Here is a 25,112-nt window from a genome sequence, read left to right as displayed (position 1 = left end):
CTCTGCTTAAGGATCTACCCCACCTGAAACTAAAGAGTTTCTACTATTTTACTCCTTCACTCATTATATTTCCTTAGGATGTCAAAATATCTAGATGATTAATCTTAGCTTTTATTTTCCATGCAGATGTTTTGGCATTGTTTATACATTGAGGCTTTTTGTTTGTTTTTAACAGCTTTATTGAAGGGTAAATTAGATACCATGGACTTCACCTATTTAAAGTGTACAGTTCTCTGGTCTTAGTAAATGCATACAGTTGTGCAGCCATTACTACAACCAGTTTTAGAACAATTCCGTCATATACTTTGCGTTTGACCAGCCTCATATGGAAAGAATTTATTGGATCATTAACTCGTGGATTTAAACCATCTAGCTCTAGGACCTATTCATTTTGAATAAATCAAGCTTTAAAGAAAAACAGACTCAAAGCTCCCAAGTTTACTTAAAATAGAAGTCCATGATGCACACTCTCCAAAGGTCGCTCCAGGGGTCTGCAGGTTAATTAAGACTATAAAGTAAAAATACAAATTTAAGAATAAAAGTTAATTCACATGCACTAACGTATGTGTATATTTTGAAAAGTACATATTAATTCATCATAGTTTATGCTGATATTATGGCCACCTTTCACCCAATGACAAACTTGTTTTTTCACTTTTATAAATATGATTAGGTGGGATAAATTGTCCAGGGCCTAAACATTTTGATTGAGCACATCCCAAATTTATGGAAGAAATACTCCCCCTTCTGTAATTGGCTGTGCACACTTTCGTGGGGCTGGACCTGCAGAGGAAGAGCTTCCTCCTTAATGGGATATTTAAGAGGCACTGATTTTGTCTTATTTGTTTCAAAAAGCTATCATTCAAGAAATAATTAAATTAGCATGCCCCTCATCCTGCAAATCCAGTATTCATGGTCTACTTCTCCCAATACAGCTTCTATTAAATATGTACATAAAAATCTCTGAATGAAAATGCCTCTATTTACTTACTTGGTTTTTGCTCCTCTCTTATCTTTAAGTGTATCCATAGGTGTTTTAGAGGGGTAGTTCTTTGTAAATTAACTCTCCTTTGGTTCCAGACACATCTTTATCTAGCCCTGAAGTTTACTGCTAACTCCACTCATCTTGACATTTAAGTACTATTTTATAGTGTTATTTAAGTGTTCAACATGTACCAGTTCAGTCTCCTCCAAAGCCTGAGTAAGCTCCTTGTGGTTAGAGTTGTTGTAAACTTTGTGTCTATGTGAATAAATGAATTTTATATTTCTCAAGCCCCTAGTCCACATTGGGCACACAAAAAGCTATTTAATAAGTATTTGTTTAATTAATAAATGATACCTCAGGTTTGTCTCCCCTCCTCCAGACCCCCCGTGACATTTACATTCATCACATGGCCCAGACTTCCTAGACATGACAGATTTTCTGTCCATCTGTCCCCATAAGTACAGTTGCACATGCCACAACGTATGTCTCGACATATGGTCCTCAAAAGCTGTAATATGAAGGCATTTCTATTGCAAAAAGTTTCTGATTTCTATTCCTCCCTTTTGTTAATAGATTTGGTTACGATTTCAAATAGAGTCCCCTTTCTTTTAACTTCACCTCCATTTTCAATATTAGAAAAGCATACTAGTCGAAAAAGTTTGACAATACAAAATGTACAAAGCAAAATTCCCTTTGCCCAAAGGTAAGCTATTGCCGCCGTGTAGTCTCCACTTTGTCACTTACAACTCAGGGCTCCTACACTGAGCGCCTAGAGAACATTCAGCACATGCAGGAGGCAGCTCTGCGTCCCCCGGGCACCTGTCCATAGACCGCCCACTCGCTAATTCTGTGACCTTGGGCGAGTCGCTCAAACTTCTGTGTCTCGAGGTCCTCCAGAAAATGCTGCCCACCTCAGCAGGATGTCGAGAGAGACGTGTTTGTGTAAGCACTCTGTGAAGTCTAAAGCGCTAGGCAAATTTAAAAGCTTGTGGTGGGGCCCTAGAGAAGTCTTTACGCCTGCTCTGGGACAGACTCCAGTTCACCGCGCAGCTTTCAAGGACGCCCCATCACCCTCACCCACAGCCCACCTTGACCCCGCTCTCCCCGGAAGGCCAGCCTGTCTCTAACCGGCCTCCAGCTTCAGCCACGGCGCCCCCGCACCCCAGCCCACTGCTAGCGCTACCACGCCTCAGATTTGATTTCGGCGCGCGCCGAGCCAGAGGGCGGCTGTGATTGGTTGGAAGTGAGAGAACGTCCTGTATGATTGGCTGATAATAACTAGAGCGGGGGTTAAGGCCGCGGGCGGGGAATTATGGGGTTTGAGACTGCGGAAGGTGGATGATGATTGGTTCCTGAAGGAGGAGGGCGGAGTAAAAGGCGGAAGCAGGTGTTGGGCGGGGCTTCTCGTGAGAGGTGTGGAGGAGCGTGATGGAAGTAGTTAAGTGTCCGGAGCACGGTAAGCGGCCGGGCTTGGTGTCCCCCGGAGTCTTTCAGTCTAGCGTGGCGTAATCGTTGTCGACCTTCTCTCCTCAGGGACCCTCTGCTTTTTGAAGACAGGCGTCCGCGATGGCCCGAATAAAGGAAGGAGCTTCTACGTGTGCCGGGCAGACACATGCGGCTTCGTGAGGACCACCGAGTAGGTCTCGAACTGGGCACCGTTCCCTGCCTCCGGGGAGGAGCCGCCGGCTCCCTGCTACCCGGCGCCACAGGGACTAGGAGAGCTGGGGCCCCTGGGCTGTGGAGCCAGGGCACTTTAAGTAGTTGGCAATCCCAGGATAGAGTGGCGTGTTCGGGAGACGCTCCACTAATGTTTGCTGGTTACTTTCCCTCTCTAGGCCCCCGATTGCCCCACTTGTAAAATGGAGGATCGGCTACTTCTGGATCCTTCTCCTTTCCAGCTCTGAGTTTCTATTAACCTGTCAAGCCCTGACCACTCCCTTTTCCTGCTAGTACATTACCCTCCCCCCTTGACCTATTTAAGCGAGGACTTACAGGCGTAGTAGAAAATAATTGGCCCCAGTTTTGCACTGTAGTTTTAGGCTGAACTGGGTTTTAAATGTTTGAGGTTAAAACACTCTGGTGGTCAGATTAACAGCCTCTTTTAAAAATAAGATTCTTGGCATTTAAATGGTGAGACTGATAATCCAAAAAGACAAGTTATTTTGGAGATCAGTGCTGAAAGAAACGTCAGAAATCTGATTCAGCACTTTGGTTTTACAAAATTGAAAGTGGAGACCCAGAGATGTTAAGTATTTTCTTTAAAGTGAGAAAAATTAATACTATTCTAGTAAAGTGTTAATGTTTTCACAGTACCAAGTGTCCACAGTCTATGTGAAATTCCCTTTTTTTTAGTTTTATTAAACTTTTTTCTCTACGAGAAATTTCAAACTGTAACATCATTAAACCTTTTTTTCTGCTCTCTACTGAAGTTAGTAGATAAAAGTTATTTCTGTTTCATGTAAGGCACATAATAGATATCAATACTACAAAATAGTGTTTTTTTGACATATATGTTAACTTTTCATGGTTCCCTTATATGATTTAGATGATTTGTGTCTTTGTTATGCTTTGAAACTAAGTGAAAGACTGAATCCGTTCACAGATTCAGAAAATAAACTTTTAGAGAAAATATTTTCTTAGCCCTCTAATAAGTTCTTTTATTGGGAAGAAATTGCTGGGATCCAGTTTAATACAAAGTGATTTTGGGTAAAGCACTGTCAAATTTTAAAATAAAAAGGACCAACTAAAAGTACTCAAGCTATCGACAGCGTATCATTATGTCCACGTTTGCTACTTATTTCTAATTTCTGTGCTGAGCTTCTTAGGTTCAGCACCTCGCTCAAGTTTCCTGAGACATGGAAGCATGTTCAGATTAGTGGGAATTAAGCATTAGTGGTAGCGTAAGACTGGGTTTTATATTAAAAGAAGCATGCCCTTATATAGAGTGTCATTTATGCAGATGTACTGCTATACAAACTAGTACAATAGTATTGGGCTTGAAGACAATCACTTGATAAACTTGGCCTGTTTGGAATATGTCTGGTAATCAGAATATAAGGAGGGGCTGGCCCGGTGGCTGAGTGGTTAAGTTCGCCCGCTCTGCTTTGGCGGCCCAGGGTTTCGCTGGTTCGGATCCTGGGTGTGGACATCCCACTGCTCATCAGGCCATATTGAGGCGGCGTCCCACATGCCACAACTAGAAGGACCCACAGCTAAAAGTATACAACTGTCTACTGGGGGGATTTGGGGAGAAAAAGCAAAAAAAAAAGAATATAAGGAAAAAGAAAGAAAAAAGTGTCACAGGTCCTATGAGAGTACTTCAGACCTTCACAAACCTATTTACTCTCAAATGTTAGGTATAAATTATTTCATAATAAAACACTGGAAGGGAGGAGTTAAAAAACTTACACCAAGCATGAAGCAAATTAGTGGAGTGTGTTGCTAGTGTGGGTAGGTGACCACCACCAGGTGACAGCTACAGGTTATTAAAGGAAAAAGGATGATGGAAGAACCTGGGGAGAACTACAGGCAGCCTTAGATACATCAGTCCCTCCTGGGGTTATCACACAGCACGGTATAGTTAAACTTGAGTCATCAATAAAAAGATAGATTTATTGTAATGCTTTATTTTGGGGCGGGGGGAAAGATGAAAGCTGTGGACCCTTTTCCCAGAGGAATGCACGTAGACATAAAAATGTGTGGGATTTACAGACCCAGGGGAGGCCATACATGGACTGAAGTTTAAAACCCATAGTTTGGATTTAATTTTAGGATGTAGACCTCTATTCTTTGCCTCCTAAAACAAAATTGCGATTTTTTTTCCTCTAGCATTCCTGTTTCTCATTGTTTGTTGCATGAGGACTTTGTGGTAGAGCTTCAAGGCTTGCTTCCACCACATGGCAAGAAAGAATACAGGTAAGGGTCCGGAAGGAACATCGAAGTGTGTTTGCTTTTTTTGTTCTTTGCCTGGATGAGTTACAGCCCAGGTGTTTTCCTAGGATTGGTTATTCTTTAGAAGTCTTTATTAAAAGACGAATAGGGGCTGGCCCTGTGGCTGAGTGGTTAAGTTCATGCTCTCCACTTCGGCGGCCCAGGGTTTCGCTGGTTTGGATCCTAGGTGCAGACATGGCACCGCTCATTAGGCCATGCTGAGGCGGCGTCCCACATGCCACAACTAGAAGGACTCACAACTAAAATATACAACTATGAACTGGGGGGATTAGGGGAGAAAAAGCAGGAAAAAATAAAAAAAAAGATTGGCAAGAGTTGTTAGCTCAGGTGCCAATCTTTAAAAAAAAAGACAAATAGTATTTCTCTACGTATTGATATCTCCTGGGCTGGCACCCCTGACTGCTGAACAACTGGCTGATCTGAGAGAAGCCTGACCCTGGTTAACTTCAGGATGACCGCTCCACCTTCCTCCCTCTCCACTCTCAAGGAGCCAACACATCAGCCCACCAGCAGTCATGGACTTACACTAATTTGTCAACTTTCTCATTCCAGTAGTAGAATGAGGAAATGTGTAAAGATGTCTAATGTATGTTAAGAACTCAATAAATGTTCATTTCCCTTCTTTTTTATGGAACTCAGAGGAAGGGCCGAGACGTCTGTATAGATGGCAGTCTATATAGATGGCATGCATATTGAAAGATAAGTAGGAATTCACTAGGGGCAAGAACTGAGGTCATTTAACAGATCAGTACCCTGCATTAGGGTCCAAAGGCATGAATAGGGAATTGCAAGCATTTGTTTCAGTTTAGCAGATGTTTGAATGGAGACTTCAGAAGATAAGGCAGGCCAGGAAAGCCGGAGCCAGATGTGATAGTCTTTAGATAATATGTATTCAGTTCAGAATTGATATATTCTGGATTGATATTTTTTCCAAAAAATATAGGCATTCACGAACCGTGTTCACAATTTTTACATAACTGAAAACTGTCTATTCTACTATTTTTTTAAACTGAATTATGCATACAATAAGATGCACAGATCTTAAGTGTTCAGCTGGTTGAGTTTTGAGAAATGTATATGCCCATCCTTATAACCAAGACCCCAGTCAAAATATAGAGTATTTCCATTACCCCGTTAGGTGCTGTTAGATCCCCTTCTACTTCAGCACCCCCCCCAACCACAGGCAACCACTCTTTTGATTCGTACTGTATGTATACTTTTGTGTCTGGCTTTTATGTAACAATATCTGTGAAATTCAGCCATGTGGTTGTATCAGTAACTCATTCTTTAAATTGCTGAGTTGAATTCCATTTTATGAATACCACAGTTTGTTTCAAATGCTTATTTGCCATTTCTGTATATCTTCTTTGGTGAAGTATCTGTTTAAATCTTTTGCCCATTTTTTTCTTAGAAATTTTTTTATTGAGATAGTTGTAGATTCATATGCAGATATAAGAAACAGTACAGAGGGATCCCGTGTAGACTTTACCTAATGGTAACATTGTGCAAAATTTAGTATATCACAGTTAGGATATTGACTGATACGATCCAGTGATATTTGTAAACATAGTTTTACTTGTACTAATTTGTGTGTGTGCGTACATTTAGTTCTATACAGTTTTATCACGTGTGGTTTCGTGTATTTGCCACCACAATCAAGATATTGAACAGCATCACCATGGGATCGCGCCTATCGTCCTTGTATAACCACACCCACCTCTCTCCCCCTCCTTACCCTTGGCAACCATGAATCTGATCTCCATTTTTAAAATTTTGTCATTTCCAAAATGTTACATAAATGGAATCATACAGTGTAACTTTTTGGGATTTTTGCCTGTTTTAAAAACTGTTATTTGTCTTTTTAATATTAAGTTGGAAGAGTTCTTTACATATTCTCTATACAAGTTCTTTGGCAGATAGATGTATGTATTGTGAATATTTTCTCCCAGTCTATGGTTTTCATTTTCTTGTCTTGAAAAACAGAAGTTTTTAATTTTTCGAAGGTCCTTTTTATCATTTTTTTATAGTTTGTGCTTTTTGTCTTCTTTCTGAGAAATCTTTGCCTACCCCAATATCACAAATTTCTCCAGTGGTTTCTTCTAAAGTTTTATAGTTTTTTTGTGGCTTTTTTTTTTTATTGAGGCAACACTGGTTTATAACATTATATAAACTTTGGGTGTACATGATGTTTCAATTTCTGTGTAGACTACATCATGTTTACCACCCAAAGACTAATTATCGTCTGTCACCATACACATGTGCCCTATACCCCTTTTGCCTTCCCCGCTCCGCCTTTCCCCTCTGGTAACCACCAATCTGATCTCTCTATCTATATCTTTGTTTGTTGTTGTTGTTTTTATCTTCCACTTATGAGTGACATCATATGGTATTTGACTTTCTCCATCAGACTTATTTCCATTAGCATAATACTCTCAAGGTCCATCCATGTTGTCACAAATGGCAAGATTTCATCTTTTTTTTTTATGGCTGAGTGGTATTCCATTGTGTATATATACTACATCTTCTTTATCCATTCGTCCCCTGATGGGCACTTGGGTTGTTTCCAAGTCTTGGCTATTGTGAATAATGCTGCGATGAACGTGGGGGTGCTTGTATCTTTCAGTATGCATGTTTTTGTGTTCTTTGGGTAAATACCCAGCAGTGGAATAGTTGGATTGTATGGTATTTCTATTCTTAATTTTTTGAGGAATCTCCATACTGTTTTCTGTAGTGGCTGCACCAGTTTGCACTCCCACCAGCAGTGTATGAGAGTTCCCTTCTCTCCACATCCTCTCCAGCACTTCTTGTTTCCTGTCTTGTTAATTATAGCCATTCTGATGGGAGTGAGGTGATATCTCATTGTAGTTTTGATTTGCATTTCCCTAATAATTAGTGATGTTAATCACTACTAGTAATGTATCCTTACACAATCATGTGCCTGTTGGCCCTCTGTATATCTTCTTTGGGAAAATGTCTCAGATCCTTTGCCCATTTCTTAATTGGGTTGCTTGTTTTTTGTTGTTGAGTTGTATGAGTTCTTTATATATTTTGGATATTAACCTCTTATCAGATATATGATCTGCAAATATCTTCTCCCAATTGTTAGGGTATCTTTTCATTTTGTTGATGGTTTCCTTTGCTGTGCAGAAGCTTTTTAGTTTGACATAGTCCCATTTATTTATTTTTTCTTTTGTTTCCTTTCCTAATGAGATATGGTATTAAAAAAGATACTGTTGGGGCCAGCCTGGTGGTGCAGCAGTGAAGTTCGCACACTCTGCTTCGGTGGCCTGGGGTTTGCCAGTTCAGATCCCTGGTGTGGACCTATGCACTGCTTGTCAAGCCATGCTGTGGCAGGCGTCCCACATAAAATAGAGGAAGATCGGCACAGATGTTAGCTCAGGGCCAGTCGTCCTCAGCAAAAAGGGGGGGTTGGCAGCAGATGTTAGCTCAGGGCTAATCTTCCTCAAGAAAAAGAAAAACAAAAAGATCCTGCTAAGATCATTGTCGAAGAGTGTACTGCCTATGTTTTCTTCTAGGAATTCTATGGTTTCAGGTTTTACATCAAGTCTTTCATCCATTTGGAGTTAATTTTTCTGTATGGTGTAAGATAATGGTGTATTTTCGTTCTTTTGCATGTGGCTGCCCAGTTTTCCCAGCACCCTTTATTGAAGAGACTTTCCTCATGGCTTTTTTTTTTAGTCTATTATTTACCTCAAGTTAATTTGGGGTATCTTATGAGACAGGAGTAGAAGTTCATTTATCTTTCCATATTTTATTGAATGAATGTTACTCAATTGTTTCAGCACTGTTTTTTGAAGACTTCCCTTTCCCCATGGAAGTGCTTGGCACCTTTGTGAAAAAGCAGTTGACCACATATTTGGATCTATTTCTAGACTTGCTTGTCTATTCCATGGATTCATTTCCCTATCTTACACAATCAGATAAGATAGTGTGAGTCTTCCAGCTTTCTTCTTTTACAAGATTGGCTTTTTTAGGTCCTTTGAATTTCCATATAAAATGTAGAATCAACCTTTTAAATTTCTACAAGGTTTCCATAACGCACTGTTGGGAATTACATTGAATCTGTATAGGTCAGTTTAGGGAGAACTGACATTAATATTGATCTTCCAATCCATGAACATGGTGTATTTATTTATAACTTTTAAAATTTATCTCGACATTATTTAATAGTTTTCATTGTAGAGTTCCTATACCCTTTTTGTTAAACTTAGTTCTCAGTATTTTTGATTTTTGATGCTATTGTAAATAGAATTTTTAAAAATTTCACTATTTGATTGTTTTCTGCTGCTACCGTGGGGCTGGTAAGCCTCCAGTGCATGAAATCAGGATGTTCTCCTGAGGCCTGACACTGTTTACATACTCCTGGGGTCCTTCTACCGTGGAGAAACACTGTTCTAGGTGATAAGAAGCCACTGAAGAAGTTTTGATCCAATTTGCATTAAAAGAAGAACAATGGAGGATAATTAGAAAGTGAAGTCACTGGAGGCAAGGAGACCACTGAAATAGTAGGTACAATTGAATGCCTATTACATGGAGTATTTATTATCTCTTATCTTCATAGAATCTTCTGTGATAGGTTTCAATTTCTGTGTTTTACAGGCAGATGAAGGAACATTTAGAAAGGTTAGAAAAGGAGTCTGAGGTCCCATGGTTATGAAGTGGCGTTGCTGGGATTCAAACCCAGGTCTAACAGATTCCAGATCCATCCCTTTTCTCTTAAGTGAGAGATGATGGGCTTGGATTGAGGCGGTGGTGGTGGAGTTGGGTGCTGAGACTGGAGAAAACTTCCTGAAAGAGAACTGATTAGACGCGTGTCCTAGTAGGGCATTTAAGCGTGCTGCTTCTTCCATTTTCTCACCTGGAATGTGACCATGAGAGTCCCGACTTCCTGGGTTGTGAGGATTCAGTGAGGTCATGTGTGTGATGCACTTACTCTGGGTTTGATGCATTGTCAGTGCTCAGTTTATGGTTGCTAAGTTGGGGTTTATGAGTGGTGAGTTTACCATTAAGCAAGAGAAGGAAGGGACGGTAACATCAGTAGAGGACTGGACTGTGTGGCTAACACACAGCTTTGGACTAATCATGTCCTACATATATGTGAAACCCGCGAGAAAAGTGAGTGTGCGTCTCCGAAGAAAGGTTTGGGCTGAAGATAGAATTTTGAGAACTTATCATTTAACATTCTTCATACTGGGTAGATGAGGCTGAGAGGTGATCATTATTTTAAAATAGGGGGTGAGAAAGTATGCTAAAGGTATTTCTTTTAATCCAAATCTAGAACACTATTACTAGGAAGTACTTACTGGAGCTTTAAAATGGTTGTTTTAAGACAAATAAAATACAGTTCTAAAACACACAATGAATTAAAAACAAAACACAATAAAAGCAAAGTACCTTATTAAGTAGTACAGGCTGGGAATTCAAACAGAAATAGATAAGCCCATGTGTGATGACTTCCTTACCAGACAGTAAGGGCATTTAGCCCGAACCCCTGTAACTCTAGAGAATGACCTCTGGGAATACAGCCTTTTCTTCCCCAAAACTGGGTTTTATTTTCAAGAACTTAAAGTACTTTACATCCTTAAATTAATACCATATGTTTAAAGTTTAATATAGCTAGGAGACAGGTACAGCGGAGTGACGGAGGGAAGGAGTAAGCCAAGGTGAGGGTGGGATGCCCATTTTTCGTACCTTGGAGCCTAGCTGCATTTGTGTGCAGTTCTTTGACATAAACACCAGATGGTACCACTCACCAGTGTTTGACCGACCCTCCTGTCATGACTCTCTATGTGCGGGCAATAAAGAAAATGATAATAGTCATTCAGTAGAACCAGAGGGAAGAACTCTTGCCTTGACATGAATGATGTGGCACACTTTGATTTATAAATGTTGGACATTGTCACTGAGTTCATGTTCTCTCTTCTCTTCTTTCTCTCTTTTTCAACTTTTATACTCAAGGATATGGGGTTAAAATAAATGGAAATACTTTTTTAATCTATAAATGTGTAAAACAACTTTTAGTTCTTTAAATAACTGGATGTAGTGGGATGTTCACAATATTTCATTTTTAATAACATTTGAATCTTTGCATGTCTAGCAAACTCCTTGCGTGGTTGGTTACTAGGTAAAGTTGTCGTGCAGATTATCTAGCCCAAAGATGACTGTCTAGGCTGATGACAGAGAGGCATTTGGACCTGAGCCAGACCCATGCAGAGGGACCTCAGGCCCCACCAACCCATGAAGAACCCCACTTGCTAACACCAGAACTTGATAGGTGCTGTCGGGTATCATGCAGTAGAATAGAAGTAATCCTTATAATGTAAAGGATGTTAGCCCTTTATAATATGTGTAGCAATTACTTTTCCCAGTTTGCCTTTTGTCTTAGAATTTTGCTTGTAGTATTTTTACCATATGGAAGTTTAAAATTTTTATGTAGTCAAAATTATTAAATCCTTTCTCTCTCAGCTGCATGATTTTGTGTCATGCTTAGAAAAGCCTTTTTCACTTTAGGATTACAACAAGACTCACCTGTTTTGTTCTTAGAACATTTACGGTTTCATTTTTTACATTTACATTTTGTTCCATCTTGAATATTAGTGTAATAGGATGAGGTAGAAATCCGGCTTTTTGTTTTTCCGGTGCTGGAACCTATAAAGAAGTGAGCCCGTATTCCTAAGGGCCCTGTGACACATTTGGCATAAGTGTTAGATATATGAAGGTTGGCAAGCAGTCTGACTGTATATGTCAGCATGCCAACTTGGATGTGTTCAAATGCCAGATGTTTCTGTGACTGTAAGGACTACGGTAAAGGATTAAGGCTGGTGAAGATTACTGAGAAAGTGGAGGAATTGAGACTTGAACTTGGCCTTGAATGACCTTTAAAATGTGGATAGAGAAAATAACGAGGAAGTGTTCTGGGCCATAAGCGGAAGTGTGGATGTAGGGAATAAGCAAGGTGGTTGGCAAGAGTGAACTAATGATTGCTGTTATTGATCAAGTCCTTAATATGGGTCAGGCTTTGGGGTCTTGATTCTTTTATCTTTACATGTATTAATTGTGACCATATGAGGTAGGTACTTTTTTTATTTTTTACCGTTTCGCAGAAAAGGAAACTGCCATAGGGGCCAGTCAAATGAGGTGTCTTCAGTTTCAGAGCTAATTATGTGGTAGGACTGGGATTCAATAGAGGATGATTGTGGAGCCTGAGAGCATCCCAGCCTGGCGGAAGTGAACGTGATTGACCCTGGGATGCTGGCTCAGACAGTCAACCTTAGTAAGAAGGGAGGATTTGTCTTCTGGTGAAGAAGATGGAGTTAACAGAGGTCTGGCTTCTTTTAGCTGATTGCTTCATCATTGTTGTTTATAACCTATGTCCTGGAAAATAATTGATTAATATATTGCAGAAATTATGCTCTTCTTCATAGTGGAATCAATATTTGCTTTCTCTGTGAGAATATATTTCCACTGCTTTCTTTGTTGATTTACAATTTAATAAACATAACACACTTTTTTTTTTGAAGATTTTATTTTTCCTTTTTCTCCCCAAAACCCCCCGGTACGTAGTTGTGTATCTTTAGTTGTGGGTCCTTCCAGCTGTGGCATGTGGGATGCTACCCCAGCGTGGTCCGATGAGTGGTGCCATGTCCATGCCCAGGATTCAAACTAGCGAAACCCCGGGCTGCCGAAGCAGAGTGCGCGAAATTAACCACTCGGCCACGGGGCTGGCCCCAACATAACAGTTTTTATCCCCAAAACACAGATGTCCATCCAGATTGACTTTAATAAAAATGTAAGTAAAGCATTCTTAGCGCTGTGCCTAGCGCACAGTGTGTTGTTTCTTCCTTTCTCCAAATCTTGCCCTTCTCCAGGATGTCTCCAAGGCTTGGGCTTTAAAATAGATACTATTTACAAAATGTTCTTTCTGTAAAGATCTTAAGTACTTGATATACTTTAAACAACAGCGGCAATTTGTTCTTGATTTATTTTGATAAATAAAAATTTTGATAAGTAGTACTCCCTAATAGTAGCCAGTACTTTGAATTTTTATACAATCAAAACATTTCAGAAGTTTTATTACATATGTTCAGTGTAATATCCTATTGCAGTGAAAAAAAGAGACCAATAAATTTTTTTAAAAATTGTGAGCTTGAAAGGGAAAATTGTGAGTTACTTGACTTTTAGGAAATACATGTCCATTTTGGGCTCATTCATCTTTGCTTATACAGCCAGGTGAAGTAATGGCATTAAGTGATCGAAACCTCTTCAGGATTAATTTTGAATTAGGACTCAGATTGTTGTGATTCATGTTGTATATCATGGGACTAATTTAAGAAGTTAGTAAAAGAATAAGAAATTAAACTGAAAGAAAACAGAAAAAAGGAATTAATGTAGATAAAAATCTAATTTAATGAGTTAGAAAACAGCAGAAAGAGAACTAATAAAAAAATACCCCTAGAAGCTAACTTGATCAAGAGAAGCCGAGAAGGCACTAATACACAATTTGAGAAATAAGGAGTTTCTCCACAGACAAATTAAAGCACATGTGAAATGACGTATGCACGGGGTTATTCGTTGTGACATTGCTGTTAATAGTAAAGGATTAGAAACAGCCAAACTGTCCATCAGGAGGGGTCTGGCTAAATAAATAATGGAACATCCATATAGTGGAAAACTATGCAGCTGTATAAAAAGCTGTGCAGCTGTAAACAAAAATACATGTAAGGAAGCCCTTTATGTATATGTTCTTATAGAAGAATCTCCAAGACATATTGTTAAATTTAAAAAAATGAAAGCAAGTATTTAGTAGTATGTATACTATGCTACCCATTTGAGTAGAAAAGGAATAGATACAGAATATGTATTTATATTGATCTGAATATTCACTAAAAAAAATCTCTGAAAGGTGAACAGAAAATTAATAGGAATGGTTACTTGGGAGGAATGTGAACTGGGCAGATGGGGTATGGTGAGGGCGTGCTTTTCACTGTCATTTTATGCTCTTTGATTGCGTATATTACCTATTTAAACAGTTAAATAAAATATGTACTTTAAAAGTGTTTCTTTAACTGATTAAAAGTTTTTGAGGAGTCATTTTAGGAAATGAAAACATCAATTGATTTTATTTCATTCAGCAATAATTAACAATTATATACAATAGGCAAGGCACAGTTGGGAATAAAGAGGTCATACATTGTTATTGCTTTCTTGTTGCTGAAAATACAGTTGAGCAGACGGGCAGATACAAGTGTAATGCCACTAAATGCTACAAAAATACAGAAGCAATATGACGGATGAACAGGGAAGGGAATGTGGGAAAATCTTGCAAAGGAAGTATGACTTGAACTGGGCCTTGAGGGACCTGTAGGACTTTTACAGCTGGTGACGGGGGAGATAGTGGGAAAATAAGGATAAAGGATGGAGGGAGGTATACATGCAAAGTCCGGTCGGCTGAAGAGTGCATGGCTTAATTTGGGAATGGGGCAGTGTAGCCTTTTCTGGTGTAGCTGGAGTGTGGGTTGTGTTTGTGTGTGCAAAGAGCGTCTTGCAGTGGGATATAAATCTATATTCAGTCTTTTCTTTAATGGAAGGTTGCAAATATATGCAAAAGTAGACAGGGTAGAATAATGCAGGACATGAGCTTCAACAGTCGCCAACTCCTGGCTAATCTTGTTCCGCATATACCCTACCCACTCCACGCCCCAGTGCTTTCCATATTTTGAAACAGATCCCAGATAACATCATTTCTTCAGTATGTAGCTCCAAAAAATATGGACTCTATTTTTTAAAGGCAGTTGGAGTGCAAATTCCCAGTCGATTCACAAATAGCAAAATCATTTGTTTTTTGCAGTTTTTGTTTATTTGTTTAAATCAAGATCTAAAGAAAATCCACAGATTGCAATTGCTTGTCTTTTTTTTTGAGAAGGATTAGCCCTGAGCTAACATCTGCTGCCAATCCCCCTCTTTTTGCTGAGGAAGACTGGCCCTGAGCTAACATCCATGCCCATCTTCCTCTACTTTATATGTGGGACGCCTACTACAGCATGGCTTGGCAAGGGGTGCCATGTCCGCACCTGGGATCTGAACCGGCGAACCCTGGGCCGCCAAAGCAGGATGTGCATACTTAACTGCTGCTGCGCAGGGCTGGCCCCGCAATTGATTGCCTTTTAAGTCTCTTATATTTCCCCTCCATCTTTTTTTCTCCCTTGTGATTTATTTGTTGAAGGAATCAAGTTGTTTGTCACAAAGTATATCCCATTGTCAAGATTTTGCAGATTACACCCCCATGGTCTAGTTTTATGTGTTCCTCTATTGTTTATATTTCCTGTAAATTGGTAATTGCATCTGGGAGTTTGACCAAGTTTGTTTTGGTTTGGCTTGGCTTGGTGTTTTTTTTTGTTTTCCTCGGTAGTATTGAGGGTTCCCATTAGGGACACATAATATCTGTTTTTGTTCCTGATTTTAGCAGCCATTGCTGATCAATTTCAGTCATTCTTTAAAGAGTGAAAAAAATAAATTTGTGCATACCCTCTGGTTACCATGACATCTCTATTCTTTCACTTCTTAGACCTCAAAATACCCTGTGTGGTAAAACAATTTAAATATACATTTTTAATAATACTGTATTACATATTTGAAAGTTGCTAGGAGAGTAGGTCTTAAAAGTTCTCATCACAAGAAAAAACATTTTGTAACTATGTTAACTGGACTTACTGTGGTGATCATTTTGCAATATATACAAATATTGAATCATTATGTTGTATACTTGAAACTAATATTATATGTTAATTATATCTCAATAAAAAATAAAAAAATAATGTACATATAAGAATAATTGGTTTCAAATGACCTTTCAAAACTACTGTCAAATAGCTGCAAGATATTTCCTTGGGTTAAAAAACAAACTTATCTTGTTTTAATGGATTTTCACAGCCTTGATTCTTTGTGTTTTTTACTTCATTAGATTGTTCTTCAGATGCATTAAAAGTAAGACAGAGGGGAAGCAGTGGTGTGGATATATCCCGTGGCAGGTAGGAATTATTCATCTATTCTTAAAACTGCTCTGTTAAGATGGTTTAATCTTCAGCACCATCTGAAAAGACCTTGAAGTGTGGTATAAACTGGTCTTCATCATACTGTCTCTGAAAGACCGTCTTTGCTTTAAGCAAGTAGACCCCGTTGAGAGTTTTAATGCAAAGGACTATTTGGTTATAGTCAAGATTTTATTATTTGCCTCCTATTCTGCTTACTTAAATATTTTTTGAGGTCTTAAATGTAGTCACTTTTCTCCTATTTGGGGAAAAATTTATATTTATTTGACTAACTTCACCATGTTTTATAGACTGATCTCTATTTGATATTAGTATAAGTTGAGTATAATTCATAAGCTCCTAGAAGGGGAGAACTAGGAGGGAGCCCACAGATATCCACTACTTGAGGAGATAGACCTAGAGGGGTGACAAGACTTGTTTCGGTAGAGGGGTAGCTTGAACTTATGATTCTATATTCCCACAGTGCCAAAATCAAAGCAAGCACAGGACACCATTTAGGTTTAGGGAAAAGTTCATCTTGAGAGTACATATTTAATAATACTGTATTACATATTCGAAAGTTGCTAGGAGAGTAGGTTTTTCATGAAAAATGTGTATTGTGGCTATTGCTGTTGTAAAGGCACTTTGATTTGGTTACTGCTTTTCCTTGAGGCCTGGAAAAGCAGTGATCACAGGCTGGCCCTGTGGCCTAGTGGTTAAGTTGGTACACTCTGCTTCAGCAGCCTGGGTTTGGTTCCTGGGTGTGGACCTACACCAGTCGTCTGTGGTCATGCTGTGGCAGCAACCCACATACATAGTAGAGGAAGATTGGCACAGATGTTAGCTCAGGGCAAATCTTCCTCGGGGGACGGGGAAAAGCAGTGATCACAGATGGAGAAGGAACCAAGCATTAAAGGTGCTGTTAAGAAACTACTACTTTGTGAGTTTGGCACATAGTCTTTTCTAGAGGCAGACATGATCCCAGGAGTGTTCAGAAATATTGGACTGCTTTTACTGTATTTCCATTTCCTCTGAAAAAAGGCATTCTAGATATGAAGTTTGCATTAGTATTTTATATTAAGATTGTTATTTTTTGTCTTTTTAGGATCCTAATTCCAAAGAGCACTCTGTAACCAATAAGTCTCAGCGTGCGTCTGAGCCATTTCGTTACCCTTCCGGCCAGCAGAGAAACCCATTCAAGGCACTGGACAAGAATCAAGAGCCGTCTCTCTGGAAACAGTTCATCAAAGGCGAAGATGAGGAAAAGATGGCTGATAAGGAGCAAAGGGAAAAGAGAGATCTGTTCTTGGATCAAAAGAAGGAACCGAAGCCTGAGTCTAACTGCTGGATGGAGAAAGATCTGTCATCTGGCCTGGTGGTGAAGGAAAAACAAGCTACAGTTCAAGAGAATCAGCGAGGGGAGAAAACAGAGTTGCAGCGTGAAGCAAAGGACATTGAAGGGACGCACAAAAGAAACGTTTTTGAGATTAAATCCAAAGAGTGCCAAGATAATGAGCTTAGAAAACCATCTGTGTCTCCTCAGGAGAAATCGTGTGGTGAAAGTCATCATGTCCAAAAAGAATCAGAACCTCTGAGAGAAAAGGAAACCGAGCCTTTGCCTCGAATTGTTCTCAGCCAAAACCCAATAAGCAAAGCCCCACAAGGGGAGCACCTCAGCAAGGAGAACCCCAAGAGTTGGGAGGCCAGAGGAACAAAGACAAAGGAGGACCCAAGTGCGCAGACCATCCAGAAGGGGCTGCTCAAGGGGCATTTCCAGGCGCCAGTGGAGACTCGCCATGTGCCTGCCCCAAAAGGACCAGCCACACAGTCTGCTCTACCGGCTGCAGGCCGTTCCATGGGAGAGAGGCGAGGAGCTGACACCAGCAGTGGTGACAGTGAGGAAGATGATGTTATTTCTGTTTCCTCTGAGCCAGGGAGCCCCTTACTCTTTGACTTCACTCCAGACTCACAGAGGAAGGAAAACCTTAAAGTCCCTGATGAAAGTTTGCAAAGAAGAGCATCTCCTGCCTCAGGTGTTTCTAAGAAGGTAGAACCTTCAAACTCAGCAGCCCAACGTGTGTACCTCACAACACAACTGAAACAGAAGAAGGTAACCACTGACTTGTGTTTTGTTTTTAAGGTCAGAGCCTTGCTTACTATGGGCAGATACGGGATTCCACAAAGGAGTTAAACATGTTAATGTGGGAAAGGTTTTATGGGTGGATGTTTAGTTTCTGCCTTTTCTTGGTAGGTCAACTGGGTTTAAAAAAAAAGTTCTGGTTTTCACACAAATAGTTAAAAGATCATAATTTCAGAGTTTTGGCATTTTAGGCAGTTTTAATCTGAAACTGTCTTTCTGACAACTTGAGAGGAGAGGTCCATTTTATAGGATCTGTTTTTCAGAGCACACTGGCATCGGTGAACATCCAGGTTCTTCCAGACAAGGGTCAGAAGTTGTTCAAGCAAATTCAGGGGTTGGAGGAAGCCCTCCGTGCTCTCGCCCTCTCACCTGAGCAAGGTAAAATGGGTTAGGCCCCAGAACTCTGCGTGGGCGTGAACTTTATTGGAGACATTCGAGAAGCCGTTTCAATGAAGAATATGTTGATTCGTTCACCTTTCCATTTTATCTACTTCTGCGTCTTCTTTTAAATTATATCTGCGACTTATAAAATCTTTGTCCTATTTCTTGTGGCCTCAAGTCCCTTTCCCATTGTTTAAGAAACTGTTTAAATGCTACGCTTTCTAGGAAGCCTTCCCTAGCTTATTGGAGTGGTGGCAATCCCGCCCTCTCTTGACCTTGCCTCACACATGTAATGCCTTCACTTTTCTGAGCTTTGATCTCTTTTCCCTTGTGTTTTGAGCAGGCACTAATGAGAAGAGTAACGCTCAAGTACCACAACAGAGTAACTTCACCAAAACTGCCACTGACCCACCCCACTTGGTGCCTCCCAAGCCCCTGCAGGGTCCCAATCTCCAGCCTCTGGGTTCTCTCGGAGGAAAGGCTGCCTGCCAGGTAGCTGTTGGAGGACCCAGTCAGTGCTACAGAGGTAAGACCCAAGGGCCTGGCCCTAGTGTGCACAGCTACCCCTGTGATTAAATGCTGCCCAGTAGGCGTCTTTGTGACCAGGTGGAGGGAGAGGTCATTCCTGAGTTGTAAGTTGCCCATGTAATAAGGATCATGATGCTCAGCGGAGCTCTGCACAGTGTTGTTTAGATTTCTGAGGGCACAGACTGTGTCTACCTTGTTCACTGACTTTGCTCAGTCAGCCAAGTGGCCGCCGCGACGTGGGAGTCAGGCAGTAAATGTTTGTGAATGAAAACTCGAACGCACATCATGCTGAGGTAGGTAGACCAGCAGATACATCTGTATTCCTTCTGAGTGTGTGTTAGGACAGAGCGGAGGAGTGACATGAGTGAAGACCGATGACCAGTAGACCTGTAGAGAGCAGTCATACCCTATTTAACTGTTTCCATCTTGAACTTCCCAGAGAATGATGAATTCAGAAGTAACTGCAGAATGAAAATTCCAAGTAGAGCCTCAAATATGTCATATGGTTGGTTGGTTTGCTGATCTGGAGGCAGGAGCTCAGGTTGGCTGGTAATAACTGGAAAAGCTCAAGCCAGTTGTCTCCAGTTAGGAACTGCTAGAGATGAAGAGAGAGTAAAAGAGAGAAGAGGAAAGGGAGAAAAGGAAGGCAGAGGAGAAAGTGGAAGAGCAGTAGTTAACAAGGGAAATAAGAAATAGATACTGTGCAAGATGAAGCTAAGATCACAAAAAGGGAACAGAGAAATCACACTTGTTAAAGTGCTGATAGTCGTGGCTGCTCAGGACAGTTTTGAGAACATTGGTCTGTTATAGCATCACTCAGTAATCATAATGGTGACTGTGAGTCACCTAGAGAAAAATTAAATTATGTTAGATTATTAAGGTAAGAAAGTATGTAATATGTTTCGGAAAGAATTCTATTAAAACGGTTTTTATTTAAAAACATTTTAACACTTAAATAATTAATTTTTATTTGTCTAGAAACTTCTTATTTGAGATACTTCATTCCTAAAATTGCAACCAGCTGAGGTACCTATAGTTATTAACTAATGTCAGTAGAAATTCTCTACATAGAGCGTGCAGGTTAACAGCACTGAAGTATTTCTGAGTGCAGTGCAGTCAGCTTGTGACGTGCACTTGAGGGGCCGTCCCTACCTCTCTGCCTGAACTTCACCTAGCTTGGCCTTTTCTTTTTTTTTGAGGAAGACTAGCCCTGAGCTAACTACTGCCAGTCCTCCTCTTTTTGCTGAGGAAGCCTGGCCCTGAGCTAACATCTGTGCCCGTCTTCCTCTAGTTTATATGTGGGACACCTACCACAGTATGGTGTGCCAAGCAGTGCCATGTCCGCACCCAGGATCTGAACCGGTGAACCCTGGGCCGCTGAGAAGTGGAACGTGCAAACTTAACCGCAATGCCACTGGGCCGGTCCCGCTTGGCCTTTTCTGTTGCTGGCTTTTCCTCTTTGCCTCCAGCCCTAGTGATCTTTGCTTCCTAAAATACTGACGGCATTATCTTTTTCTCTGCCACCTCTTCAAAGCTGAAGAAAAAAATACCAAAGATATTATGGATTATCTTATTTTTTCATTATACTTTCTATTATTTTGTCCTTTATTATAATAATTGTTTATGTGATTTAAAAAGCTCAGAAAAACATAGAGAATGGGGAGAGAGGAGCCTGTGAGGCTAGGAGAATCTGGAGGCAAGAATTTGTAGTCCGCATGGACCCATCATCTGGCAGCTGATGAATTGCCTTTTTGCAGCTATAGTGAGGACTTAATACTTGTGACACCTTTGGGTAACACCTATGTGTGTGCAGGCCCTGCACCCCAAGAGTGCCTTCATGCCGCGTGGAAAATCACAACTGAAGCCATCGATGAGCTGCATCGATCACTTGAGTCACGTCCTGGCGAGACAGCTGTGGCAGAGGATCCGGCTGGGCTGAGGGTGAGCTGGGGAAGACTCAGGGTGCAGAGTGTCCTGTGGCTGTCCCAGCGCTCATAAGGAGAGAGATCCCTGTGAAGCTGCCTGGCAGAGCGCCATTCTGATGCATCTTTCCTACAGATAGTGCTTTGGTGGCTTCTCTTAGAGTATTTTCTCCTTTTCCATTTAGCAATGAGAAGGAAAAAAACCACTTTTTTTCTTAAAGTCATAGTTATATATGTCTGTAGCAATAAAGGATCCATTTATTAAGCTTCACTAGGTGCTACAAGGATGCAAAGGAATTGCTGCTTTTAATGAACTAGTTAGGGTGAAAGTGCACATACAATATATATAAAACAATTAGAAAGTGACTCTAAGGCAAAGATGAAATGTGCATTGTAATGTACTATATAGACTGTATACAAACTACAAGAGGGATTCAAAATAAAGGAAAAGTCACTCTGGGTCAGTAATTATTTGTTGCCTGTCTACTTTGTGTCTTGAAGAAGCTGCAAGCCTAATGATAGCAAAGAGGATAGAAACCAAACACTTCAGTTAGAGTGGTGATTAGAGGGAAGATACAGAGATTGGTATTATATAAGTGATGATTGGGTGACGTTAGTACCTGAGCTGGGAGCATTAGCTGATGTTACTGAGCAAGAGGACTCCCTTGCTGTGGAGCCCAGCATTGGGGAAGGAACTTAGATTGGAGTAGCTCAAGAGAGAATATGGAATCACTGTGGAATTTTGAGCAGGGGTGTTTTCTGAAGATTATTTTCATCATGGAATACAAGATAAACTGGAGTAAGGAAAGACTAGAAGGGGGACACCAGTTCAAAGGCTATTGAAATTTATGACTAGCAGGGCATACTGGGATGTTGGCCACAGAGAGGAGAGTCAAATTTAAGAGATAATGAAGAAAAGCCAACCAAATGGCGGGTGAAAGTCAGGTGACCAGTCAAAGGTCTTGGTTGCAAGCAGTAGAAACCGACTTTGGTTAACTGAACAGACAAACCAGGATTCTCACTTGAGAGGGAGAGAGGGGGTTTTTGATAGATATGCTGGACAGTAGGCATAAACTACAACTGTCCTGGGCAGTCCAGGGTGTATGGTTACCTCAGGTGACAGGGTGGAGTCAAGGACTTCAGGGTGCAAAGAACAGCTTATATGATAACTAGAATTTTGGGAGGATCACTTTTGGAAAGTAAAAGCGTAGAATGCAGAGTCTGTGACATGATGCAGTATAGCCTGTCATGAGGAATCAATACTAACTTTGGTCATTACCTTTGTCAGATCCCTTTGCTCCTGCACCAGAAGCAGGCGTTAGCCTGGTTACTATGGCGGGAAAGTCAGAAGCCACAAGGAGGAATTCTGGGTAAGTCTGGTATTATGATAAGAGCTAACAAATGTGCCGTTGTATTATTTCATTCGCTCCTCTCAACAGCGCTATGGGGTGAGTTCTATAATGCCCCCTTTTACAGATGAGGAAACTGAGGTGTAGAGAGGTTACAGTATCCTTAAGAGTACATAGCTGTAGGATCCATCAGGTCTTATTTGCGAGCGTAGAGGCTGACTCTGGCTGCTGAAGCAGAGGGCGAGTTTATTCTTTGGTGGCCTCCAGACTCTCTGGGTGAGTGGAGGGCCAGGCTGGAGGACAAACTCCTAGGAGCATGATCAAAGCCAAGTAATAAACTGAGCGTCCTATGGAAACCCTTGTGGCTGCTTTGCTCCATTAAGCACCAGAGGAAAGCATTGCCACCCCAAAGCTGGACACCTCTGTCTCCACCCCTTCCTGCAAAAAGGATTTCACAGGGAGCCTCTTTTCTCAAGTGGCTCACATCCGAACCGAAGTCTTAGTGAGTACATGTGTTCTGGAGAGCCAGGTCATGCTGCCAGTGCCTTACCTGCAGGAGGGCCTAGAAAGCAAGTTTTCCAGGCTCTGCTTTGGTGATTCAGAATTTCCCAAGGTGCTCAACTTCTAGAAAACATGACAGATGTCCACTATGGCTAGTAAGCGGCTGTGTTGGGGGTTCCCAAGACCACCCCCAGGTTTGATGATTTCCTAGGAGGATGCACAGCATATAGTCATACTCATGGCTATAATTTACTATAAAATAATAATTTAAAAAATAATAAAATTGTTTTGATTTGATACAAATCAGAAGCAGCGAAGGGAAAAGGCTCATGGGGCAAACTCCAGGGGAAACCAGGTGCAAGCTTCCATAGGCTTTTTCCAATAGAGTCACACAGGACTTAATTCTCCTGGCAGTGAGCTGTGATGACACATATGAAATGTTGCCAACATTGTACCCGAGATTTTTATGGGGGGCTGGTCACATTGGCAGCTTCAGCCTGGTAGGTACTGAAATTCTATGCTCCCAAAAGGAAAGCAGATGTTCAGCATAAACCATGTTGTTCAGACAAACAGTTTTGGCACAATGAGCCACTCTTATCAGCTATGGGAATGGTGGGAACCCTCCTTACATCTGAGTTCCCTGATGTCAGTCAAGGGCCAGCCTTGTAAGCAGGCCTTTCCTAGGATAGTAGTCAGGCCTGCTGTGTTAACTCTTTCTGCACAGTGGCAGAGCCAGAATTTGAATCAGAGCCCATGCTGTGATATTTTACTTCTGCTTATGTCAGAATGATTATTTAAACGGTTAAAATGAGGATGATACTATTTTATAGAGTATAAAGAGTAAATTAAATAAGCTCCATGACTGGCATAATGACAGTACCCAAGAGATGTTAATTTATGCTCCTCTTTGATGAATACATTAAGGGAAGGAGGACGGTTCGAGTTAACTCTAACTCCAGAAATGTGGTAGCACCAGTAAGTAGGTCGTAGGATATGTGCACTGGATCTTTTTGCTTTTAGGGGTAACAAATAAAAGGACTAGGCAACCTCATCCAACTGAGATAGACATCAATGAATGCATTAGATAAGTAACAGTATAACGTGGAGTCTGGAATAAGATCTAAACGACAAATTTTTAGTTTTACAAAAGTCATAGTAATTATCTTTGATTTAGATCTCAAAGTAGCAAGAGCTAGGGTTCATTTTCATAAGAAAGATGAAGGATTCGTTAGAGTAGGCGAAGAACAGGGGCTGGAATGGCACTGACGGCAGAACAAGGGCCAATGTCTGCCAGTGGTTTCTTCTCTTGAAGCTGAGTTGATTCTTTGCCCTAAGTAATTGACTCTCCTATCTTTGTTTTTATTTTCCAGCTGATGATATGGGATTAGGAAAAACTCTGACAATGATTGCACTCATTCTTACCCAGAAGAATCAGGAGGAAAACAAAGAAAAAGACGAAAACCCACCTTTGACTTGGCTTTCCAAAGATGGTATATGGCACCTCAATGACCTGCCATTTCCTAAATCATTTGAGCCAACGAAGAATGGACATTTTTAAGCTAGGAAAGGACACCTTTGGTCATATTTAATTAATCTATTGGAAAACCAATATTGGACTGCTTTCCTATGGTGTCATTTTGATGCTGAATATGCTAATTATAAGCAATCAGTTTTTCTCTTTGGATATAAACTTAGCTTGATCTGTGGTTAGAAAAAATTTTAGGGAGAAAGCTAAGGCTCTAGAAGACTTAGTTTAAACTTAGTAATGATTATTTTTGTTCATGTTGAGGATATAACTATAGGATAGATGCAAATTAGTTAATATATTATTTTTTTAAGGAAGATCTGTCACAAATTCAAATTTTAGCCACTGTGGCAGAAGCTGTTTTCTGTGCTTCTGAAAGTCCAGAAGTTTCCAGATCCTAGACAATTTATCTTATTTCAACCTCTGTTTTTAAAATGTAATAACTGTATAAGTACTTTAAAGGTCCTGTATATTATGCATGGACAACACCGCATACAAACTGCCATGTACACAAGTACATATCTTGGTTGGTTAGATCATTAACAGAATCTGTGGCCGTCTGCTCTCAAGGCCTCTAATGACCACTGTTGCAGCTGGATCCTGTGTCCCTGTGTGGAGTAGCAGCATGTGCGCGTGTGCACACACACACCCGCACCGCAACACACCCCCACAAAGGGGTGAGGGAGCAGTGGTACAAATACTCCATCACTAACTGGTTCTAAAGTCATGTTTGCTTCTCTTAGAAAGGGTTTTTATACTTATATTTTAATGTAGGTGTAATT

At 40.6% G+C, this 25,112-nt stretch overlaps 1 protein-coding gene across 1 annotated transcript in view; it reads left to right on the top strand.

Annotated features, from left to right (window-relative positions):
* Window positions 1-2,339: 2,339 nt before the first annotated feature.
* Window positions 2,340-25,112, top strand: part of TTF2 (transcription termination factor 2) — a 40,233-nt gene continuing 17,460 nt past the window's right edge. The window contains exons 1-10 of the mRNA XM_008507637.2: window positions 2,340-2,441; window positions 2,519-2,621; window positions 4,814-4,900; window positions 15,918-15,984; window positions 17,090-18,094; window positions 18,388-18,502; window positions 18,849-19,031; window positions 20,847-20,974; window positions 22,244-22,325; window positions 24,176-24,295. Coding sequence (XP_008505859.2) covers window positions 2,414-2,441; window positions 2,519-2,621; window positions 4,814-4,900; window positions 15,918-15,984; window positions 17,090-18,094; window positions 18,388-18,502; window positions 18,849-19,031; window positions 20,847-20,974; window positions 22,244-22,325; window positions 24,176-24,295 — 1,918 coding nt within the window. The 5' untranslated portion in view covers window positions 2,340-2,413. The remainder of the gene's footprint in view (window positions 2,442-2,518; window positions 2,622-4,813; window positions 4,901-15,917; window positions 15,985-17,089; window positions 18,095-18,387; window positions 18,503-18,848; window positions 19,032-20,846; window positions 20,975-22,243; window positions 22,326-24,175; window positions 24,296-25,112) is intronic.

This window comes from Equus przewalskii, unplaced genomic scaffold (genome assembly GCF_037783145.1).
Source record: "Equus przewalskii isolate Varuska unplaced genomic scaffold, EquPr2 ChrUn-13, whole genome shotgun sequence".
In the NCBI taxonomy this organism is placed as follows: Eukaryota; Metazoa; Chordata; class Mammalia; order Perissodactyla; family Equidae; genus Equus; species Equus przewalskii.
Note: the sequence above shows the minus strand (reverse complement) of the source record. Positions and strands in the feature narration are given on the sequence as shown.